The 21900-nt window shown below is 38.5% G+C and overlaps 1 protein-coding gene across 1 annotated transcript in view; it reads right to left on the bottom strand.

Annotated features, from left to right (window-relative positions):
- The window catches only part of LOC104532171 (multidrug resistance-associated protein 1), a gene marked incomplete at its 5' end in the record, with an annotated part of 41177 nt that extends 21834 nt beyond the window's left edge, over window positions 1-19343 (bottom strand). Inside the window, 18 exon segments of the mRNA XM_029087290.1 lie at window positions 508-634; window positions 1544-1613; window positions 2497-2587; window positions 2962-3108; window positions 5520-5723; window positions 7104-7196; window positions 7963-8124; window positions 8858-9035; window positions 9691-9918; window positions 10946-11077; window positions 11838-11899; window positions 14625-14750; window positions 15553-15560; window positions 15849-15978; window positions 17328-17453; window positions 18199-18375; window positions 19219-19247; window positions 19250-19343. Coding sequence (XP_028943123.1) covers window positions 508-634; window positions 1544-1613; window positions 2497-2587; window positions 2962-3108; window positions 5520-5723; window positions 7104-7196; window positions 7963-8124; window positions 8858-9035; window positions 9691-9918; window positions 10946-11077; window positions 11838-11899; window positions 14625-14750; window positions 15553-15560; window positions 15849-15978; window positions 17328-17453; window positions 18199-18375; window positions 19219-19247; window positions 19250-19343 — 2184 coding nt within the window.
- Between the last annotated feature and the right edge of the window lie 2557 nt (window positions 19344-21900).

Below are 21900 nucleotides of genomic sequence, written 5' to 3'. Positions count from 1 at the left end.
TCCCTACAATACAGCAGCAGCAAAATCCAAAACAAGGACTTTTTACTTAGTTATTTACTTAATTACTTCCAGAGCATTATTCCTCTGTGAGCTCTGTGCAACTCTTATGTCTAAGAAAGTACAAACAACAACATTGATGTGTGGGTATCTGGGTGTACCCTCACTCCTTACAATTCTCTGATGTCTAAGAAGATATGAACCAATACTACTCTTCCTCAGGCTGGAATATATATAATAGGGTCTCCCCACCTCATACCTGGCTACCAACAAGACTCACCAGAGTACTTATCTTTGAGACCTCCATCATTCTGTCTATTTGGGTAAATCTAAAACCAACAGATTTAGAAGTTGTTGGGTTGAGGCTTAACAGACGATCACACAAAGTGCAGGCTAAGGCACTTTGTTCATTTGAAAGGCTGTCTCTTCTCCTCTTCACACCACCTGGAAATCTAGAATCCCTCTGGCAATACCCACAAATAGCTGAACAATTCTTCAGACACACCACACCTTAACAACCACGTAGCCTTCCTTTTTGTCCATCTCCCCCAGTAATGCAGACAGCAGTGAAGACTTTCCACAGCCAACTTGACCAACAACAGCGACCAAAGAGCCTTCAGGAACAGTGAAATTAATGCTGAAATAAAGAGCACATAATTCAGCCTTGCTTGCTGGCACATCCCAGTAGTTAAACAGTCTACTGAACAGCCCATATAAAGCCAGATGCAATGTGAACACCCATTGTAAATGCTGACACCGCAAAGAAACTTCAACTGTTTGAAAATGCAAATTTCTCATTTAGAAAGCCCCCAGCTCTTCTTATGCTTAGGACATAGCATCTTAACATACAATTAGTCAAAAGGGGAAGAAAAAAGATTTTTAAAAAAGTCACTGTGACACAACCTGTCCAATATTTCTCTCAAATGTTCTGTGAACAAAAATGTAAACAGCAATGGATGCTTCCCAAACAGCACCCTTGTCCCACAGAATATACAATTCAAGGCTCGAGAAAGCGTAGCCAAAATTAAGGAAGAGGTCAGTGCACAGGGAAGACATGGCTTGTAGCTGCATCACCCCAGTTACTTTGTTAGTCATACCACATGCAAGGTTCTTCACTGGTTTTCTGCAGCACAGGAATCAAGGATGGCTACAGTTCAGCAAGAGTAAGATTTTAAAAGGCAGACTGAGGACATAGTGCAAACATGGACTAGAAATAATTAAGAGGGGCTAATCTGGCTGCATCCTCTAGATGGAGCTCATCCCAACTGCAGCACTTAGCAAGAGTTTAAAATCTCTGAGGCTTTCTCTGGTCTCATTATACCTCTTGCTACTCCCCTTTATGCATTCCATACATACAACATATTTGGTAAATTCCTCTAGTTCATTAAGCCCCTCATTTAAAAATAAAAAATATATAGCACAAATGTCATTTGTTCTCCTGTTCCTTTAAGGCAACAAACTTCTGTGTATAGATTTTACAATTAAAATACAGATAATTTATGATGCAGCACGTTTATGGAGCAGAACAAAGGGTACTAATTCTTACCTGCTCAGTGAAGGAGGATCATTTTTGGACCAGCTAAACGTTGCATTCTTCACAATAATGCTTCCTTCAGCTGACAAATAGAAATTCATATTTCTAAAAGTGCCAATGCAAGCAGCTAAATTGTATGCTCTGGATCACACCACAGAAGTCAATCTAAGCACACTCAGGCAGAGGTATAAATTTACTTTTCCAGCAGAACAACCACCAACTTCTTACCAAAAGCCTGTGTTCTACTTTTACTGAATTTATCAAGACCTCAGAGGTTCTGAGGTTACACTTATTCAGTAACCAGGAGGTACATGAATGTCAACTATACAAAGATCCCGACTTACTCAGCTGCATCTTCCTTTATCCAGTAACTCCACTGCAGCACTGCCAAGTCAGTTCAAGAATCTAGCAGCCTCAATCTGACTTGTGCCTCAATGGAAGCATCAGCTAAAGTGCCAATTCCATGTGTGAAGCCAAGTTACTACAAGAATGATAGGGGAAAATACTGGATACAGTGAGAGTGATGCTGGAAGTAAAGCTTTTGCATGAAACAAAGTAGAGGCATTTACAGGAAGTGGGACTCAGCCTTTCTCCCTCGAGGCTGCTAAAGTGTTATATGATTGTTTTTCTCCAAAATGCTGGGTTTTGGTACAGCATTAATTATCATCCTGTTAACTGCCTACAAATTTCAAATGGCTACACTTAAATCAGTCTAACAAGTAATTTTGAAAGCAACCATCTGTGTCTGGATGCAATCATTCTGTAGTCTAGACACAGGAACTAGGGGAAGAAAAGAAGGTGGTAGCAACTTTATGTAATTTTCATTTTACAAACTCCCTTCTCTGCAGCCTGGCTAAAATTTATCAGTGAAATCCACCAATAAATTTGTTACAAAAAGCAAAAGAAACGCTGTGAAGCCATCCAAAACCTGCACACACTGATTTTCAACAGGAAAAGAAACTCACCCTCAGAGGTGATGGGACCTCTGATTACACTGTCTGGATCTAACTCTTCATGAGACAAGAACACCCTAAGGCGCTTCAAGGAGACACTGGCCTGCATGGGAAACAGATGCAAAACTATCTTATACCTCTGCTCCTTATATTTAAGAGCTTGTTTTGCACCACATATACATCACATCATTATTATGCACTCCTAATCCCTTCTTAAATCCCTTGCATAGTTTCTTGGGTAGTCATCAAACTCACACTTTCCAAATCACAAGAAATATGGCTGATTTCAGGAACATCCATGCACCATCACTGGGATTGACAATTGTGCTTGCACAGCACTTAACACAGAGGAAATGCACAGCCCTGTTTCCAGGGTGGCTGAATTTCATCAGTGGACATTTTTTAAGCACAGCAATGTAATCTTTCCACCCAGTGGCCATTTCTGCACAGAAACACTGTTAAAGACTGAAGTCTTACTTCTACTATGCTGCTGATAACCATAGGAAGCATGTTCAGTGGAAACCTGAGGATGTTGAATAACGCTAGGGAAACAAATGCCTTCTGAGCATCCAAGATGTTGTTCTTGTCTATCGTGACGTACACAGCAAATGTGGACAAGGCAACCTGGAACAAAGTGTAATGGTTACAGTGAGGGCAGCATTTTTTAAAGCCACTAACTCAGCAGTAACACAGTCTGACAACTGTAATCAGAGGTCTACAAATCAAAGAAACAGCAATGTTCTGGTAACTTCCGTGTTCTTGATAATGCTTTTTGCAAAACAAGTGTTTGATTTAAATCTATTGTTGTAAAAAGAAGCTGACAGCTCCTCTTGGAAAGGCATCAAATGCTCACTTTCTTCACATAGCAAGGGTGAAACCACAGATGTCCCAGGCTATTTGTGGTCACACTGCAGCAGAAGGGAAGGAGAGGAATGAGCACTAGATTTTCTTGCTGCTCACTTTCAGTTTTAAGGCATTCCCCATGGTACCAGATACTGGATCACTAACATATCTAGACAGAAAAGTTAGAAACAGCTCAGTGCTAACCCATTTTATATTTTGTAGAGACTACCACAACCCTGTCATGGACAGACTGTTTTCCAAGAAACTTGAAATGTTACTGTATTACAAAGATGAAGCCTTACAGTACCTAAACAGTTCACAACAGAAAAGCTCAAGATCCATGCTGAACAAGAAAATTACATTGAACCATTATTATCATCAATCATAAGGTATAAAAATAATTTGAAAAATACATATACTTATTTACATTTTTTAAAAATGTGTTGATTAAATTCTAGTAAAAATAAAGTAAACTAAGTAAAACCAAATGTTGACTTCCAGATCTATTCCCTTCAGTGTTTTCTTCCATGGTAACAACACTCATACCTCAGTATATCACAAGATCCAGCAACTCTTCCCCACAGATTGCCACTTAAAACAAGAAAAAACGGTAGGCCAACCTTTGGCACTTCCCTTCCTCAAGACTTGAAACAGTTTCATCAGCTCAAATGCCTAAAGAACAGTCTCATTTATGCATAGCATCCATTGAAGACATTAGTATTTCTGTTAGAAATCTGACTAGTGTGAAGATGTGTTGTTCTTTGTACAGTGGCTGACTCAGCTGTGCCTGGTACAGTGGCTTGTTTGTACAATCCTTAGTTTGGACAATGATATCCCAGGGAGAAAGCCCTCCCATAGAGATCAAAAACAAGACACAGTCCAAAGAATAACCCCACAAGCAGCACATCTGCATCCTTGTGTTACCAGCAATTAGTCTGAAATACACCCTTATCAGCACCCATAGCAGTAGAGGAGGTACTGCAAAATGAATAGTTCCCTGACACCATTATTAAACAATGTTTTAAATAGCCCTGGCCACGGTAACAGGAGAAGGAGTAGAGGAAATAAAGAGTTTTGCATCTCCAAAGTGCTTTCAAGTAGGCACTTGCAATAATTCTTTAATCAGAAGTTCAGAAGGACATATACAGAAGAATAACAATCCAAGAAACAGGATGTTAAACAGCAGCCTTGCACTTGGGGCTGTACCAATTCCACCCCGGTGGCAAACCCCCTGATGTGTAGGGCCATTGCCACACAGGCCATTGCCACACATTCACAATATGTGCTGAAACAGAGCTACTGCTCAGGGGAATTTGTCTTCTCAGACTCCACAGAACAGCATTAAGGAGTTCACCTGCAGAACTTTATTTAGAAACCTCATTTAATAATGTATTTATATTAAAATCATCTCAGACTTCTTTTAGAAAAGCATTCCCTTAAGAATACAGCTGATGTTTCCTACTCAGGGCACTGCTTCTTCTGCCTTTCATCATACACAAAACATAATGTAAACACTAAAAATGCTTGTGAGGAAGGAATCTGAGACTGGAAAGTACACTTAAACACCTCCAACTGGAACAGCGCATATTTTATCCTAATGTAGTCATGGCTTTGATTTGCTTCTGCAGACAAGAGCAATGGCCCCGTGTTCTAATAGGGTCTGAAGCAATTTTGATGTGATCTCACCCTTCTCTCCCTTTTATTAATTTAAATGTATGCTAACTACAAACACAGTGGGGATGTTTCACATATCAAGAATGCTTTTTTTTTTAGTAAGAATTTAAAGCAACCCCAGGGTGCACAACGGGTTTACCTCTCCACATTGTTTTTAAACAGTTGCTGGGAGAACTCAGAGCAGAGGTAAGCCTGGTGCACAATGTCCCATTTGATCAAGGACTCTTATCTAAGGATCTTGCCTTCAGAAAGATGCTGAAATAAAGGAAGTTCTACTGTCAGCCACAGCTACCACCGGGAGGGTACCCATCCAACTTGGATGTTACTAAGTTTCAAAGAAAACAGTAGTGCCTTTTCATAGAGAAGTGGAGACATATAAGTGTTCAATTTCCCACCACTGTCGAGGGTATTCTGACTCTTCCACTTACTAAAAACCAAAGCAAAACAAGTTCTCAAGCTTTGCCTTGGAAAGCATGATCCCAGACAGGAGAGCAGACTTCTAGATTTGTTTCACTTACCAAAAAAGGAGCACAAACCCAAGTGAAGGTTGCCATTGCAGCAAGGTAAGCTGATTTTTTTAGGACTTTGAGTTCTTTCTGTCTGATCTCTAATACCTTCTCTCTGAAGGCTAATTCCCAAGCATAAAGTTTTAGAACTTTAATCCCATTGAGAATTTCATTCATCAGCTTAATTCTGTTGTCTTTACTCTTCATTTGAGCCACCTAAAAACAACATTGCAAAAAATAATTAACAGAGCACAATACTTGGCAGACCCACAAAGTTCTGAGCTTTGTATTTTGCAATAGCAAAATCTACCTCATTATCATCAAAAGCTTACTAGCTTCCCAAGCAGGAAATCTGAGATGCTATCTGAACAAACAAATATGTAGAATTAACAAGATGTTTTAAACCAATTAAAAGAATGCTTCATGCAACTAAAAATCCAAACTGAGATCAAAACAATTGTGGCACTGGTTTAAATTGGATTAACCCTGCATCAGGAAGCCCTGGGACTAAGGTTCCTCCTAGGTACAATACGCAGTTAAAAAATAAGCCACTACAATCAAGCTTCAGTGATGTGCAGTTTGCATCTAACCTTACAGCAAACTTGGGTTTGCTTCATTTTCAGCACTATCAATGGCTTTTTGATGGTGCACTAAGGCAAAAGCTTTCCATTCAGCTATAAGAAGAAAGTCCATTCTTCAGAAGTTTCCATCTTCATAAAGTATTTTAATGAGGGCAATGCAAAGCTGAAGCGATGTTCTGACTCAGCACTAGGCAGAGTTAGCAGACTGCACCGGTAGCTATCCCAGACAGCTGTCAGCAGTGGCAGTGTGGCTGTGACAGGCTAGACAGCCCTACTTCTCCCATGTAGGAACCAAATGCTGTGGTGTATTCTGATGAACATCTAAAGCTAAAACGTTCTCCTCTGACATTCAGTAAATTCAGTTAGTAGTGAAGTCTATTCCAGAAAGCACTGGAGTAGGGCTGTTGGAAGTAGTTTTTGCAATAGAAAATGGGAGAGTTTGAGTCTACATTTACTTATATGCACTGTCTGTAACAAACTGATCTCTCCTAAATAAAATCAAGTAGCGATCAAGGACAGCCAACTACTAAGATTACTCCTTCCTCACCTCTCCAAGAGAAAAAAACAAAGAAAAAACCAACAACAACCAAGAACAAACCACACCCACCCACCCCCCAACACTGCAACAGCTATCCTGGAAATGTGAACATTTCACCCATTAAGGCTCATTAGGCAGACAGTAGTTTATATTTGCACTTTAGTACTTAGGCAGCAAGTTAAAAACTAAACTAATTCCAATCCAATCATTAGGCATTTCATGAAGCTGGCTAATCTGCTACCTTGGACTTAACTACTATAAAATTTTTAGACCATTATGTACAGATACACTGTAAGGCTGAAAAATAGGTGAATTTGTTTATTCTGCATACACAATATCTCTGACCTTTCTTTCACTTCCCTTTTTTTAAAGGATAAACAGAGTGAAAGAAAAGTTAAAAGGCCAAACCTCAGGAACAAGTCAAAGAACAGAACATGTTTCTTAAAAGCACTCTGTCGCATATATAAAGGTTCTAACCTGATAGGTTTTTGTCTTCATTGCCATCACAGCATTTATTGGAACCAGAAGGATCATGACAGCCACACCTGCCAGCACTGAAGGACCTAAATTCTGAAAAAGACTTAATTGTAAACACTTACTCAAACAAATTTTAAAAAAACCTTGGGTCAAACCACCACATACACTACAGAAAAGCATTCTGAAATAGCTTTTCAACCTCTTCTTTCCTTTTCAAGAACCAGCTTGGGGGAAAGAACAGGAAGATCAAGTAGGGGCTTGGGGTGATGTTTATGTGCTTTGATTTTTGAAACAAACATATATATAGCCCACATATAGAGAGGTGTATATATAGATACAGATCAATCTCTCTAATATATATCTCTATCTATACACACATGCAGAGTCTTCTAATATTTTCCAGGTTTTGTTGGTTTGTCTATTCTTCTGAAGCAGAGACCCATGGAGGGAGTGATCAGCTTCTTGGGGATTTTCATGACCTTTCTGACTGACACCGAGAATCAGGAAGAGTCAGTCTTGTGACTCTGGACTAGAAATAGCAAACATCTCATACGGTGACTCCGATTGCAGAACCAAGACCACTTTTCTTTAAATCGAGTGACAAGTGAGATACTACAGGTGCTGCAGTTCCCCAACAGATGATAGCTCCCATCTGCATCCTGCCCAAATGCACTCAGATGTGCAAATTAAGAACCTGCTGCTTTCCTTCTTGACAGCAGTGACAGAAGCAGCTCTGAAAGGTGTTTTCTCCACACTGTTGTAAACCCTCCAGTGGTCTGAACAACAGCTGTGTGTAGTCATACCCACAGCAAGCAGCACATTGCCAAAGTCAAAACAGGAAACAACACACAACACTCACCTGCCACAGTAAGTACAGTGCTAATATCACCTGGAGAGGTGCAGACCAAATCATGTTTATATAGGTAGCCAAGTCCATGAATCTCTGAGCATCCACAGACATCAGATTCACAATCTCACCCACAGTAGAAGTCTTTCTAGCAGAATTTGTGATAAAAAGTGCCTAGGTGCAGATTAAAAATAAAAAACAATGAAGGCAATGCAAAGAAAGACTTACTCATTTGCATTTTCTCCACAGAATTCAATTGCTTTACAGAGCTTAATCTTTCAAATTACAATCAATCCTTTTCCTGTTTCATATTCCATTTAGTCTGCACATCTTACAAAATGCAAGTTGTATAGTTTGAAGCAAGCAGCTGGATCTCAACTAATAGAGAAATAAAAACAACAAGCAGTCTTTGGGGTTAGGGTTGGATGGCTGGTGGTTTTATTGCTTGGGGTGTATTGTTTGCTTGTTTCGGTTTTTAGTGTAAGAAGCCGAATCTTCACTTCTTGTCACACATTCTTTCCTCACACAGAGCAACCAGTCCACAGCTTTCTAAAATGTTCCAACTTATTCCAAGATGAGGTGGCACTGCTGCTAAGTCACAAATGAAGCTGTAAATGTAGATGCATCTTAATCTCTGCACAAACTGAAGCAGTTTTACATCTCTAGTCTCAATGAGCCAAGGTTACTTGTTTGGTAGTGGGAAGAAGGTGGTGCCTGAACTTTAACTAGTAAATTAGAAAATTACTTTATCTTAAAGGTTTTTATTTATAAATTAGATACTCCCTTATTTCTATTAAGAGTTAGGAATCAGCCTACCAGTCTCCTGACTACTTTAATTGTTCAGACTTAAGCAATGTATTCGCACAGTCACTGAGAGGTACTGTTGTATATTTAAAGAAACACCTACCTTTCGATAAATTACACCAACAATAGCTGTCTTGAGCCTCATTCCAGTTACAAAGCAAATATGAAAGTACTGGTGAAGAATCAGTGTCTGAAGACAGGCACAAACAAACAGCAGCCCTGTATAAAAGTAGCCTTGCCAGTTTGGGGCAGCTTTGTTATTTACAAAGTTGATTAGCAATCTGTGGAGAGAGGAATTGGTTCTCTTGATATATGCAAATGAAAATGAAATGTCAGGGTTAAAAACTTAAATTATTCCCAGCATTTCCAACTGAGATAAAACACTTAAGCAGCTTCTTAGAAATTGCAGATCATTTTATACTAGCACGTATCACTCCCTCCTCCTAACCATGCACTACTTTAAAACATGAAGTTTCACATACCTTGCATGTACAGCATTCTCTGGGAGCTACACTAAAAAGTCTTCTATTCCCTCCAGCTAAAACACAACCGGTTACAGTTGTTTTACTTCTTCTCACCTTAAGCAATATGACTCCTCCTACCCCCTGAGCTCTCTGTTGCTTCACATACTGTGACTTGTAGTCCCACAATCATTACAGGTTAGAATTAAATAAACTCTCTTGCTATTGTTGATTATGTTCCTGCCTGACCTTCCTAGTGTTGGAAAGGAACATAAGAAGTCAGACATTTAATGTACGATGTTATAATTGGAAAACCAATGGACCAAAATCATCTGCATGCATGGTCTGTAACTTGCATTACAACCCTTCCTCATTGAACCAGCTGACGGCAAAGAAGCTTGCTGAGTGAAATACCAGCATGTTTTAAATTCTGTCCACATACTTTTAATACAATAATAAATTATATAGGTCTTACTTCAGAATTTCTGGGCCTGCAAACATCAAAAGATCGTGTGCAGCTTTAAACAGGAAGCTCATGAGAAAATATGGTCCAAAGGTTTTATATAACACCTTGAACAAAGATGCTTCAGAGCTCTTCTGAGATGGTTTTATAATCAAAGCTTCAGCCTCTTCTGTCACATCACCATTTGAGTCGCTTGATTTTTGCTGCTTTTTAGGCGAGTATAACATGTTTAATGGTTGCCTGAAATAAGAGTAGGTAGATAATGTAGCCTTTATTCAAGCACAAAGCCAATGGGAAAAATGCATGGCACACAAATGAGATGTTCATGAGCTGTTTATTGCCCTTCTTAATAGTTTAACTAAGGTTTACTGTCAAACATCTATTTAATCACACAACCATAGTTAAATGAGCTGGCCATTCAGAAATGGTCTTTGCAGGGACAGGTAACAATCTTGCTGAATCTCTCCTACAGGTCTGCCCTGGAGAATGAGGAATAGGGCCATAACCTGTTAAACTTAAAGAACAAAGGACATTATTATTCTAGAACTCAGTACGCTGAACTTTCATCAAAATCAAGACCTCACTGCACCACCAGAGTTAAAAGACTGCCATCAGATTTACGCCAAGTCATCCCCAATGGACTGAACACATTCATTTCATACATCTGGCTTATGCCAAACTACATACTTCGAACTTCTGAGGACAAGCTGTATGTAAAAATACACTGTGTAAACAAGCAAGCAATTTTCCTTCAATGAAAAGGTGCTGGTATTTGCTGCAGTAAAGGATGATGAAAGCAGGATCGAAGCTGCAGGCATGCAACCTTTCTAATTTTAGTCATGGCTTAGATGCCCAGGCTCCCTATATAGTCAAAGGAAAGAAGCTGCTCAGTTTCACACCCTGAACTACCCTCTGGAGGTTTTCCTAACTATAGAGGGAGCCCAAGCTCCTAAATTACGTGACTGAAGTTTGACTGTGAAAAAATTCCCACCTCAGGGAAAAACCACACATCAAAAGTAACAATGATCAGCTTTGGATCCTGAAAGACTAAGGGAAACTTGATGTAGCTCTTCATAAAGAAGACACACAACACCCTGCTTGGTTCCTGTTCTGTAAGCATTTAAGGACAAATACAGAGCTACCATGTGGGCCTTACCAAAGCAGGCTTGGTAACTGATGACAAATACCTCTAACTAGAGGCTGAGTAACTTGAGCTTTTGAACCTCCACATCTCAGAAGGACTGCCAGCCAGGATAACTGAACTTACCTCTTGGTCTTTGCCCATTCTTTTGCCCAGTTCGTAGCCAAACCTGGCACTATCTCCTCCGATTTGTCCTCTTTATTTAACGACCACAAATCCTTGGCTTCCAAAGGTCTCCGATAACCCTGAACCATCAACCTGTATCAGAAAGAATCAGCACTATATATTTAAGAACAGTAGAGATGTGTGTGTGTGTGTGTGTGTGTGTGTGTGTGTGTGTGAGACAGTGGTCCTTACATCTAGCCCCAAAACAGAGTAAGCTCTTCACAAAAATGCATGCAAGAATTAGCAACACGGGTCCAAATGTTAAAACATACCTCCTCCTGTCTTTACTGTGAGAATTAGACACAAAAACATCAAAGGATCCAGGATATGCCACTGAATTAATATTTCATTTGAAAATCATCCAGGCAGTTAATATTCCCAGGCCTACCAAGTTTCAAAATCTTTAACAGCCTTTAATTTTACAAAGCAATTTCTTTCATCTATCTTTCTGCTGGAACTCTGGCCAAGTACCAACCACAACTACACACCAATATTATTTCACATGTTTCTGTGTTTTAACTCACAAGAACATGTGTTGTAATCAAATTATACAGCATAACTAAAGCTAAGTTAATAAAAAAAAAAAAAAGAACCTATTGGACAAAAAGAGCTAACAGTTTTGAATGCCTTAATTTCTACCCTCTTATATATCCCAAATTTTTTTTTATATTCTTTCAGCAAACATACTACGGAGGAAGTAAAAAAGATTAATCAAATTTGAAAAAAAAAAAATCTATCTACAAAACAACAAACCAAAACAACCAACACTATTACTGAATGATTATTGCTAATTTAACTCTGAAAGCAGGACCCTAACATGCCAACTAACTTTTATGAATCATCTTGAGCTTACCCAGTGATCCACCAGAATGTAATTCTGGAGAGGAAAGAAGCACTGAACTCTGGACACGGATTCTAAAGGAGAGAAAGAAATCAATCTACATGCAAAGTGACTGATACCAGGCCAAAAGAAACAAACCAAGCAGAAAAGATGCTTTTGAAATTCCTTTTGTTTATAGTATTTTTTTCACATTGCTAAACCTGTCATTCATGTTGTTGAGAGCTTGTTCAGAAAACACAGGCACAGCTTCAGAGCTGTCATCAGACTAGACCACTGGGACGCAGGAATAGCATTGCTCCATCAACAATGCAACAAGTAGTTGAGGGAATTTTATGACAGTGCAGGCCAGACAGTCTCTCCAGATGTCAGGATAGGTGCCTACCCGCACCAATGCAAGGTATACTACCATATGAGAGCGTAAATATAGAAATTAGAAATTAAGAATTCAGATCTACTGTTCTAGCAGTTAAATGTTGTCACTCCATCAAAACAGATGCACAAATGAAAATAAAAGTTGTAAACTCCATAAAAGCATCTCAAAACAGCCCCTAAAAAACGCGCATCTCATTCATCATGGGTACATAAATGTACCCAGCTAGCTCATGTTCTACACCCAGCACAACGGCTGTCTGTTTTAACTACTCTTCAGTAGTTAACATCCTCTTCAGTAGTTTAACATCCTCTCCTTATCTGGTTGGATTAAAACCACAGAGAGGAAGGCTGGAAGAATTTAAAAGGCACTAAAGGTGATTTACTTGCAGAAATCCAGTGCAGATTTCTCACTTTCCTCTTTCACTGCTCTGAACAGCCTCTAAAGAATGCTAAACCAGCCACTCCTTTGGTACACAAACCACTAGGTTTTTACCATCAATTATAATTGGAGAAATGCAGGTATTTCCATCTACAAAAGTCACCAAACATCATTAGAGTACTGCAATTAAAACAGCCAGAGACAAGTGTTTCCAAGATTTGCATTTTTCAATTAATGTTTGTGTAACCTGGCTTCTCCACTAAACTATACTGAAGTGTCTTCAGCAAATAGAGAGAATACTTTCAACTTCAACAAAATTTCAAAATATTCTCAACTTTACATAAAACGCTGTAATTTTTCCTTTATACTTTTTAAAATCTACTTCCACGTGGAAACCCTAAATTCAAGAGTCCACTAGATCTTGTACTACCAAAAACTAGACTTCATTTGCATAAAGCAAAAGTTTAAAACACTAAAACATATTAGATTACTGTTAAAATAATACAATTTTTGATAAAATTAAACAGTTATCACATAAAGAACTATTAATCCTACTGACATTCATGCCAGATAGAATGAAGACAAGTAACAAGACTGGACTTAATGAAACAAAGTGAAAACAAGAGACAAAACACATTGTTTGATTTCTATATACATCAGCATGTACGTCTTGGAAATTTCACTGTAGTTTTTTGGCTTAAGTAAACCCAGAGTAAGATTTTACTCAAGACTTACAAGCATTTCGGGTTTGGCAACGCTTGGCAGAAGGGAATAAAGTAGAATTAAGACAGACTAACGTGACTTGCTTTGTTCTTTTCCCCATCATAACATTCAACAAACACATCACTCGTGAAAAAAAGTTAACATTTGAAGTCTGCCCTATTTCCTAGAGACACTCCTAGAAATACTCAGAACGCAAAAACAAACCACTGTGGTCTCAAAGCACCTTGTAATTATTGTAACCATGATCAAAGCAGAAAAGAAGGTTTTCATAAACTCACAGTGTCCTGTCAAATGCATTTCATCCCTGAATGAGATGAAAAGAACCCAAAGATGAAGAGTATCCAAAGACTCAGCAATACACTCTTCCCTCCAGGCACACACACACAGACTGTCTGCCAGTGGTCATGCAGAGCACCACTGGCACACTGGATACCGATGGAGAAGGTAACTATAGAATTCACTAAGTGCAACTGGTTATGGACCCTTTCCACAGTCACAAAGGCAACATTTATTTCCCCCTTACACATTTCATACCTTCCTCTGTCAGCCAATGCCACCTAACATCCATCAAACCAGAATTATGCTTTATAGAAAAAATATGGAACTGAGGTTTCTAAACTTGGTGCATCCAAACTCCAGGCAGTGACAGCTGTCACTCCACTGTAACTCAGAAGGTCTGCCCCAGGGGTAAGCAAGCAGTATCATGACCCAGCATCCCTTAGGTCACTTTAGGCCCATGCCATATAGCAAGCACATACAATTAAGAACACATGCAAAAAATATCACGTCCAGATAAAATTAAATTTCTACATCCAGACAACCTTCTAACATGAATGGCTGTTGCAATTGAGATGGTTAAATCTTTGCTTGACACAAGAGAGGTAAATATGGAAATCAAATGCATCTATCCAGATTCACAAGTGTTCCAGGTGCAGATTCTTCCTCACCTTCAATAGGAAAGGAATACATATCCTTATGAGTCACCACCTACTGAATGGTATCAGATGACTAGAAGGACAGCATTTCAAATCAGTATCTCCCACCAATTGCCAGAAGCACTACTGAATATAAATTCATATGACTTAACCTTCAGCAATGCTATTCAGGAATGACTGAAACAGTATTTTTGCTCTTTCTCTTACATACAACCCAACCTGTTTTGCATGTTAGGGGCTTCATCATCTGCGTCACCAACTAAAAAGCAGAAAAAACAAGCTATTGCAACCAAGTCAACAAGATTTGAATTATTTGGCATTTGGGAGACTATGACCCTATAGAATATTGCACATATGACACTCAGCACACAGTATAGACTCAACACTTACAGGATCATTTACTGTTTCAGAAAACAAAGGTGGTCGTTCTGGAAAACAACACAGGATGAGCTGTACAAGTAACAGGATGAAGTAGATGCAGAAGGTGACATAACGAAATGCATCCACTTCAGCACCCTACAAAGGAAGGTAATATACCAATTAGAAGGCTTGAGACATTTCTTTAAAAAAATATGTTACTATTAAAGATAAAACAGCTCCTTACTGTAAATTCTGCAAATTACATTTATGTTACACTACCCATCCCCATGCAAATCAATGTCTATTTTGGTAAAGGAAAGGTAAATAGAGGAGAAGGGAGATGAAAGATTACATTTATTTTTAATCAATCACTACCATAAACACACAAGAATAAACTTCTTCTGTAGAGAAGTTCTCTTTTAAGACACATTTTCTGCCAACACATCATGCCCCAATTTGAAGTCAAGGTATTCTTTACAGGAGCAAGGTACTTATGCACTGGATAGTAAGGAGTTTTCAAAGCAAATTTGTTAATAAGTATGCACGCAGAAAATAAGAATCAGAGGAGCAGCATTCAGATTACAGTTTGTTGTGCTGTGCTCAAACTCCAGAGGTTCTTCCAATTTTTAAACTGGGATGGATACATAAGGCATACCCCACAGAAATCAAAGCATAGGGACAGATGGACACACACCCCCACCCATCAGTAAAATCCCACTCAACAGCTAGAGAAAAAAGTTGTCTGAAAGTTCTCAAACTTCTCAACATGGCTTAAAGGTTTCAAGAAATAAAACTGATGGGCTATTTTCAGGCAGCTGTACAATTAATCTGATATTTGAGATAGCCTTGAGCAGACCGACATAAAAATATTTCACTCGTACACTTTCATTTTGTCTCAGCAGATGAGACCACCAAACCAACTGTTTCAGGAAATCCACTGCATTATCAACAGGAAGACAACGTAAACTCCCCAAACAGTTTCACATTAAAGGTTATATACACTTTTATTGTACTCAGACACATTCCCCTTCTGGAACAGCTAGCAGCATATACCTGGCAACTGTTGCTATAGTTAAGATCACTATGGATTTCACTAGCATTTCAAAACAAGGGCCATTAAGTCTTGCTTGTTTTGTTTTTATAACCCAAGGAATGGAGGTACGCTGGGTGGATCATTAACTGACTTGACTGGCATAACTAGCAAGTAACTGCAGCACTTGGGATTACTTTCAGTTGAATGAGCCTAACAATTACTTACATGTATTATTTTGGATCTAAAAACCACTGTGGCACACAACAATGAGATGAGCCAGAAAATCATCATTACACCTGAAGACTGGACTCCTTTTAATCTTTCATATTGTATTAAAAATGTGGCAAGCAACTGTGGACAAATAAGATAAAAATATATTCACAAGCTTTAAGTGTTACAACACATTATATACAAATACAAGGTACTGAGTTAAAGTGTGCTTATTTAACATGTCAAATCCAGTATCTCCCAATACATTGTAGCACCCAGAGGAAATTCAAATTTATATAATTCAATTTCAATATAATTCAAAAGTATGTATGAATAGGAAATTCTCTGGAGCAGTGAAGACAGGAAGTGGACAAAAAAGGGAAAAGGAGCATGTATTCCATGGAAGTAAACAACCATGTACACCGAAGCACTGTCAATAGCTGCCAGTCTTTATTTCTTTACTCTTCTAGTTCTACATCACAAATAAACATGCAATTACAGTTACACTATAACCTTTCCAAGTATATCCTGACTAACTTGTTTTAAGATAAAAAGATTTCTTTCAATACAAGCCACAATGCCGAACAACACTGAACAAATATTAGTATATTTCTGTATTTTGTGTGTTTTCAGAGTCCTTTAGGAAGCTGGTACAATTTAGTACTCTCACTTCACTGCTTCAACATGCATTTTCAATTATCCTGACAAAAGCTTGACAATTGCATTATTAAATGACCACAAACTATTTAATAGCTCTTGCACCTGCCAGTATGTTTCAAGGCTGTTGGGGGTTTCTTTGTTTGGTTTTTTTTGTTGTCATTATTGCTGTTGGAGTTGTGTCCCACCCTTGAGTACCATGTTTAATCTCTACCATTTTAAGTCCATGATAAATGTGAGGCAGTTGACAATAAATGAACAGGAAGGCGTTTTCCTTGAAATGCAGGCTGCAGAGACAGTGGTGTGAAAGTAGACAATACTCGTGCATCTAGGTAGAAGGAGTTAGCTGGGGACACCCATGTGCTTCACGTGGCATTTAGGACTTGCCATCGTGCCATCAAATGTAAGAAAGAAAACATGCACTAAAGAATGTTACATGCAAGAGAGCTTGTAATAAGATACTTAATAATGCAATGCCTTTGACAGTCTTTTACCAAGTTCAGCGTCTTTATCTAGGTTCAATCAGTCCTCTCGACCCCATGCTTGAGTTAAGCTATGAAATGAATGGTAGCCCAAGCCTACCAAAATAAGCCAAGACAACTAGCGCTGGCTTGTGTGCTGACATGCAATGCAATGAGCACAGCTGAGTCAGGGGGCAGCTTCTAATTTTTTTTATTACAAGAAAGCAGACATTTCAGAGCCAATATTCCACAGTTCAACTACAGATTAAGTCTGTATGTAAAGCCTGTAGCTTAAAGAATTACACCACCTGAATAACACCAAGATGCATGTTATTTCTTAAAGCTTCACATGAACATAACAGAAGAACTTACCATTGTTATACCCAATACTGTAGGTGTAACAAGAAAAAATGGAGCTCGAAAAATATTTTGACTTCTTTCCCAGAAAGAGTAGAAAAGGTCTGCCCAGCAGACTATCCACAGTATTAAGCCCAAAGCCTACAATACAAAAGTGTATTTCATACATGAGTTCACACAGATTAGGCAGCACAATATATACATGTACACTAGATGTTATGTGTTAGAAGTCATAATCAGATCATCACTTTTGGGCAATTTATAACATGCACAAGAGTAATTTGGCTTTACCTATTGGATCCCCACTAGAAGAAAAAACTTTACTAATTTTTAGTACCATATAATTCAGTGTATTACGAAGCAGAAAGCTGGTGAATCTCACTCTTGAATAACAAATTGCAGGGACAAAAACTCTCCAATACACCGTGCTATTATAGTCCTTCTTAAAACTTTTCACTTATTCTACACTGGGGACAAAAAAGTAAGAAAACATTAAGTACCTTTTTCACAACAGAAGTCAAATAAAACACCTGGAGCACCTCTAGAAATCTATGCTGCGTAACTTGAGAAGCTGACAGGATAATAAATTCTTTTTATTTATTATTAAATAAAGGCCTCAAGATTGAGTTGCCTTAAGATAGTCTTCTCCAACTGGTCTAACAAACAATTTGTATGCTTTTTTGCTATATCAGAGTAAATTTCAGAAAGCCTACTGATACACATAAGTCTTGGAAATCAAACACAAGCAGGAAAAGTAAGGTACAGCCGAAGTTTGCATGCAGGCCAAGATTGATGCCCAGTAAAAATAATATTCTAAAACACAGCTGAAAATAGAATCAAACTTCCAGATAAGCTTAGTAAGTTTTGATTTTAAAAAGTCATATACCGTTTTGGCTTTGTTGAGGTTTGACATTTGTATGTAACCTCTGTCATGACAACGAAGGTGTAGGAAGTACACTGGGAAGCAGACCCACAGGTAAATGCAAGGGATCCAGAGCAGGACTGTGTTCTGAAAGCACTGGGTGAAGTCTGGATTTTCTGTGTGCCATGTCAGATTCCAGTCCTGGAGAGAGAAAATAGATCGAGTTAAAGAAAAAGCAAACACAGAACTTCAATATTAAAAAAAAAAAAGAAATAGTCAATATCTGCCTTATTCTGTATCTCTTATTGTGTATTTATTTATACTTGTATTAAACTGGCTCCATTCTGTGTTATAACTGATTTTATTTCACTTTTTGTACTTCAGAAGTTTTAAACCTTCACAAGATTACATTAGTGTCACTTTTGTTGGTTATACACAGCTACCATAACACAACTCACTCAAATCTTTTACCATCCTTATCAGAATCTTTAACAGCATTGATCAAGGATTTTCATATTATCATTGCAGAAAAATAACATGACAATGCTAGGTATCTCCCATTAGAATCACTGTGCATATATGTATAAATACTCAGATGCACCACATTCTCAAATTTCAGCGTGGAAACATGATCTGGCACACAGTAGAAGGGAACAGCACAAGACAACATCACTATTTGTAAAGTAGTCTCATAGCTCCCACGCTGTCTGCAGCAAACCCAGTTGAGACTTTCTGGTAATTCATAACAACAGGGCATGGAACTAATTAAAAGGTTCACCCCTTGCAGCCCGTTTCCTACTCAACAACAGGAAAACATAAATCAATATAATTCAGTGTTCTCCTATTTCTCTCAACACAATTCTCAAAAACGAGATAAACCACCAACACAATCAAAACAAAAATGACACAGTAATAAAAATGTGATCACCATTTCCATTACTGGAACAAGGACTATTTACAAGGACAGGTTATTTAGTAAAATGAACTTGCATACCATATTTATGATTGGCTTGAGTTAACAAAATCTCTTGCAGGCAGTTTTACCTTAAAATTACTGACTTTGCTGTAAAACTATCACAAGGGACACTTCCTCCCAAGTGCTGTAGATTTCTGACTCTCCAACAGAATGATGCAATACAGAGATATCAGTGCTGCAGATGCACTGCAGTATTCAACAGCCAAAGCAGAATTCACAGGCTTCTGTTTAAAAGCCACACAGCCAAGAGTGGCAGTCCCATGCCCAAAGGCTTGTTAACTATAGCGTCATTTTCAGTTGCAAAGCATTTTTTCAGACAGTTGCACAGCTTAAAACTGCACAGAACACCAGTACCACTACTGGGACATAATGGCAGTCAGTAATCCTCCTCCTCTGTAAAAGCCTGAGCTGGTCACAGAAATAAGTGCTATTATCCACATTTTATAGATGAGGAAACAGAACCAAAAGAAGCTGTAATGCCTCCCCCTTCTGTTCCAACATCAAAGCTGGAAACAGATCCTACTGCTCAGAATTGCCACACTTTGATCCTTATGTGTCCCCATCTTCCACTGACTAAACAGTTTCAAACACAATTACAAAGAGGCAAAAACAGATCTAAAGAGCAAACTTGCAAAAATTTCAACTTGAGGCTAACCAGAAATTATTTTATCATAGAGCAGGTTTCCCCTTAAATTTGACCACTCTATATTAATCATTTTGTCATGTTAAAAAAAAAAAAAAAAAAAAAAAAAAACACCAAAAAATCTTCTTTTGAAAATGTATTAACAAAAATATTTTCCTTCTCTACTTCCCTCCCAATTTCTGTCAGAATCTAGGACTTCTTTCTCAGTTAGAGACAGCAGACAGTATGCACAGGACACACAGTTATTATTTTTCTCTAATTCTACAGCATACTACAAACTCTTCTCACTTTGCATAATTTTTGTCAGTTTAAAAAAAAAAAAAATCTCCAAACTTAATACAGCCCATTCAAGGAAATTAAAAGAGGTAGAGCATTAAAATGCCAGATTCTGTTTTAGTGTATATACATAGGGGTCATCCAAGTTGTTCGTGACAAGGCAGCGGCTGTGAGACATTGTGGGCAAGCCACATGCTTGCTAAGTTCCCTAACTGCATATCACCATCAGAAATTTCAGCTGAGTCATCCTTACATTTAGTCACCACACAAATGTTTTTTGCTTTCTAAGTCCCAGCTGCTCCACTCCAGCACAACGGCCGAGAAAAAGTCTCATGACTCTGCAGAACAGTTTACAATTCACAAATTAAGATAGTTAATATGATTATACAAGTAAATTGACCGGATGTTTGTTTGTTGTAAAGCTGATTACAAGAGCATTGACATAATTTTATTGAGTAAATTTCTGGAGATCTACATAGTGCTTCAGAAAGTTACTATCTCCTTTTTCAGTCTTTTTAAATGCTTGCTTTAAAATGAATTGGGCAATTACCAGAAAGGTCAGAGTAGGTAATCCACGTCACTGCCACATGGCTAAATAAAAGAAAGAAGTGCTGTATGCATGACTGCTATGTATACTGGCTGGAGGACATTCTAAAAATGTGCAATCTTTCATTTGACTTTCATATTTGCAAGTTATCTGGAGGTGTTTCTGCATGAAAGGCAAGAGAATACAATGCAATGGCACTTTGGGGTTAAGAACAGAAAGTCGGGACAAATGGGCAGTCTGGACTGCCATTATGTCCCAGTAGTGGTACTGGTGTTCTGTGCAGTTTTAAGCTGTGCAACTGTCTGAAAAAATGCTTTGCAACTGAAAATGCTAGAATCTAACAGCTACAGCAACATCAGTGTATCTTCTTTCACATTTTTCCAGGATTTAATCCAAAGGTTGTTGATATCAAATAGCAGTTTATCTTAAATACACTATGTACAATAGAAATGGCTACACACAGGTGAGGTGCAGAAGCCCCTTCCATTTTACATTCACTTCAGGGGACAAAAGGAGAGGAACACATGAAGAGAGAGACCCGGTGGTGGTTTTTTTTCCTGCTTTTTTTAGAGAATTTCACCTAGGGAACGTCTACACAAGGCAGTAGTGCAGACAGGAAAAGAGCTGTAGACCAAAACACTGGCTGCTGAGTACCCAGTGTCCACAAGATGCCTCTCACTCAGATTCACAGGAGACAAGTTGCAGGCTTCCCTGCAGACTGACCAGACCGTCCATCAGCCACTGGAGCATGTTTCCCAGTTAACACCTGTCCAAAGGTGCTTGGGCCACTCTTGAGGAACCAACGTGCAGGACAGGGGACTATCAGGAGATCACATCAGAAGCAGGTTCCTGGTCTGAACTGGGGTGTTAATGCCCTCAGTGGGCAAAGTCAAGAGGAACTCAATCCATAACAAAAAAAAAAGGCATACCCCAAGTTCTGCATGGAGGATACCATAGCTTTAAGAGGTTCAATTGTGGCTAGAAAACATGTCACAATCATCATGAAACCAACATGTATTCATATTCAAATCACAAGGTTCAGTTACATAAGTCTAGACTAGTTCTGCCAGTTTACAGTACGTGCTTTTCCTTTGCTTTATATAAACCCAGTTTCAGAGTTTTATTTTTTTCCTAGCACAAATGAAAAATTCCTTACAGATCAATGCAGAAACATTCACTGAGCCAGATCTTTGTGTTTAACGGACATTAGTTAGCAAATTAATGACATTTTTTCTGATTCACGTTTTAGAAACACTAATTTATCAAGTTCTATTAAAGCACTAA

Source organism: Antrostomus carolinensis, unplaced genomic scaffold, assembly GCF_000700745.2.
Source record: "Antrostomus carolinensis isolate BGI_N321 unplaced genomic scaffold, ASM70074v2 scaffold12441, whole genome shotgun sequence".
Taxonomy (NCBI): domain Eukaryota; kingdom Metazoa; phylum Chordata; class Aves; order Caprimulgiformes; family Caprimulgidae; genus Antrostomus; species Antrostomus carolinensis.
Note: the sequence above shows the minus strand (reverse complement) of the source record. Positions and strands in the feature narration are given on the sequence as shown.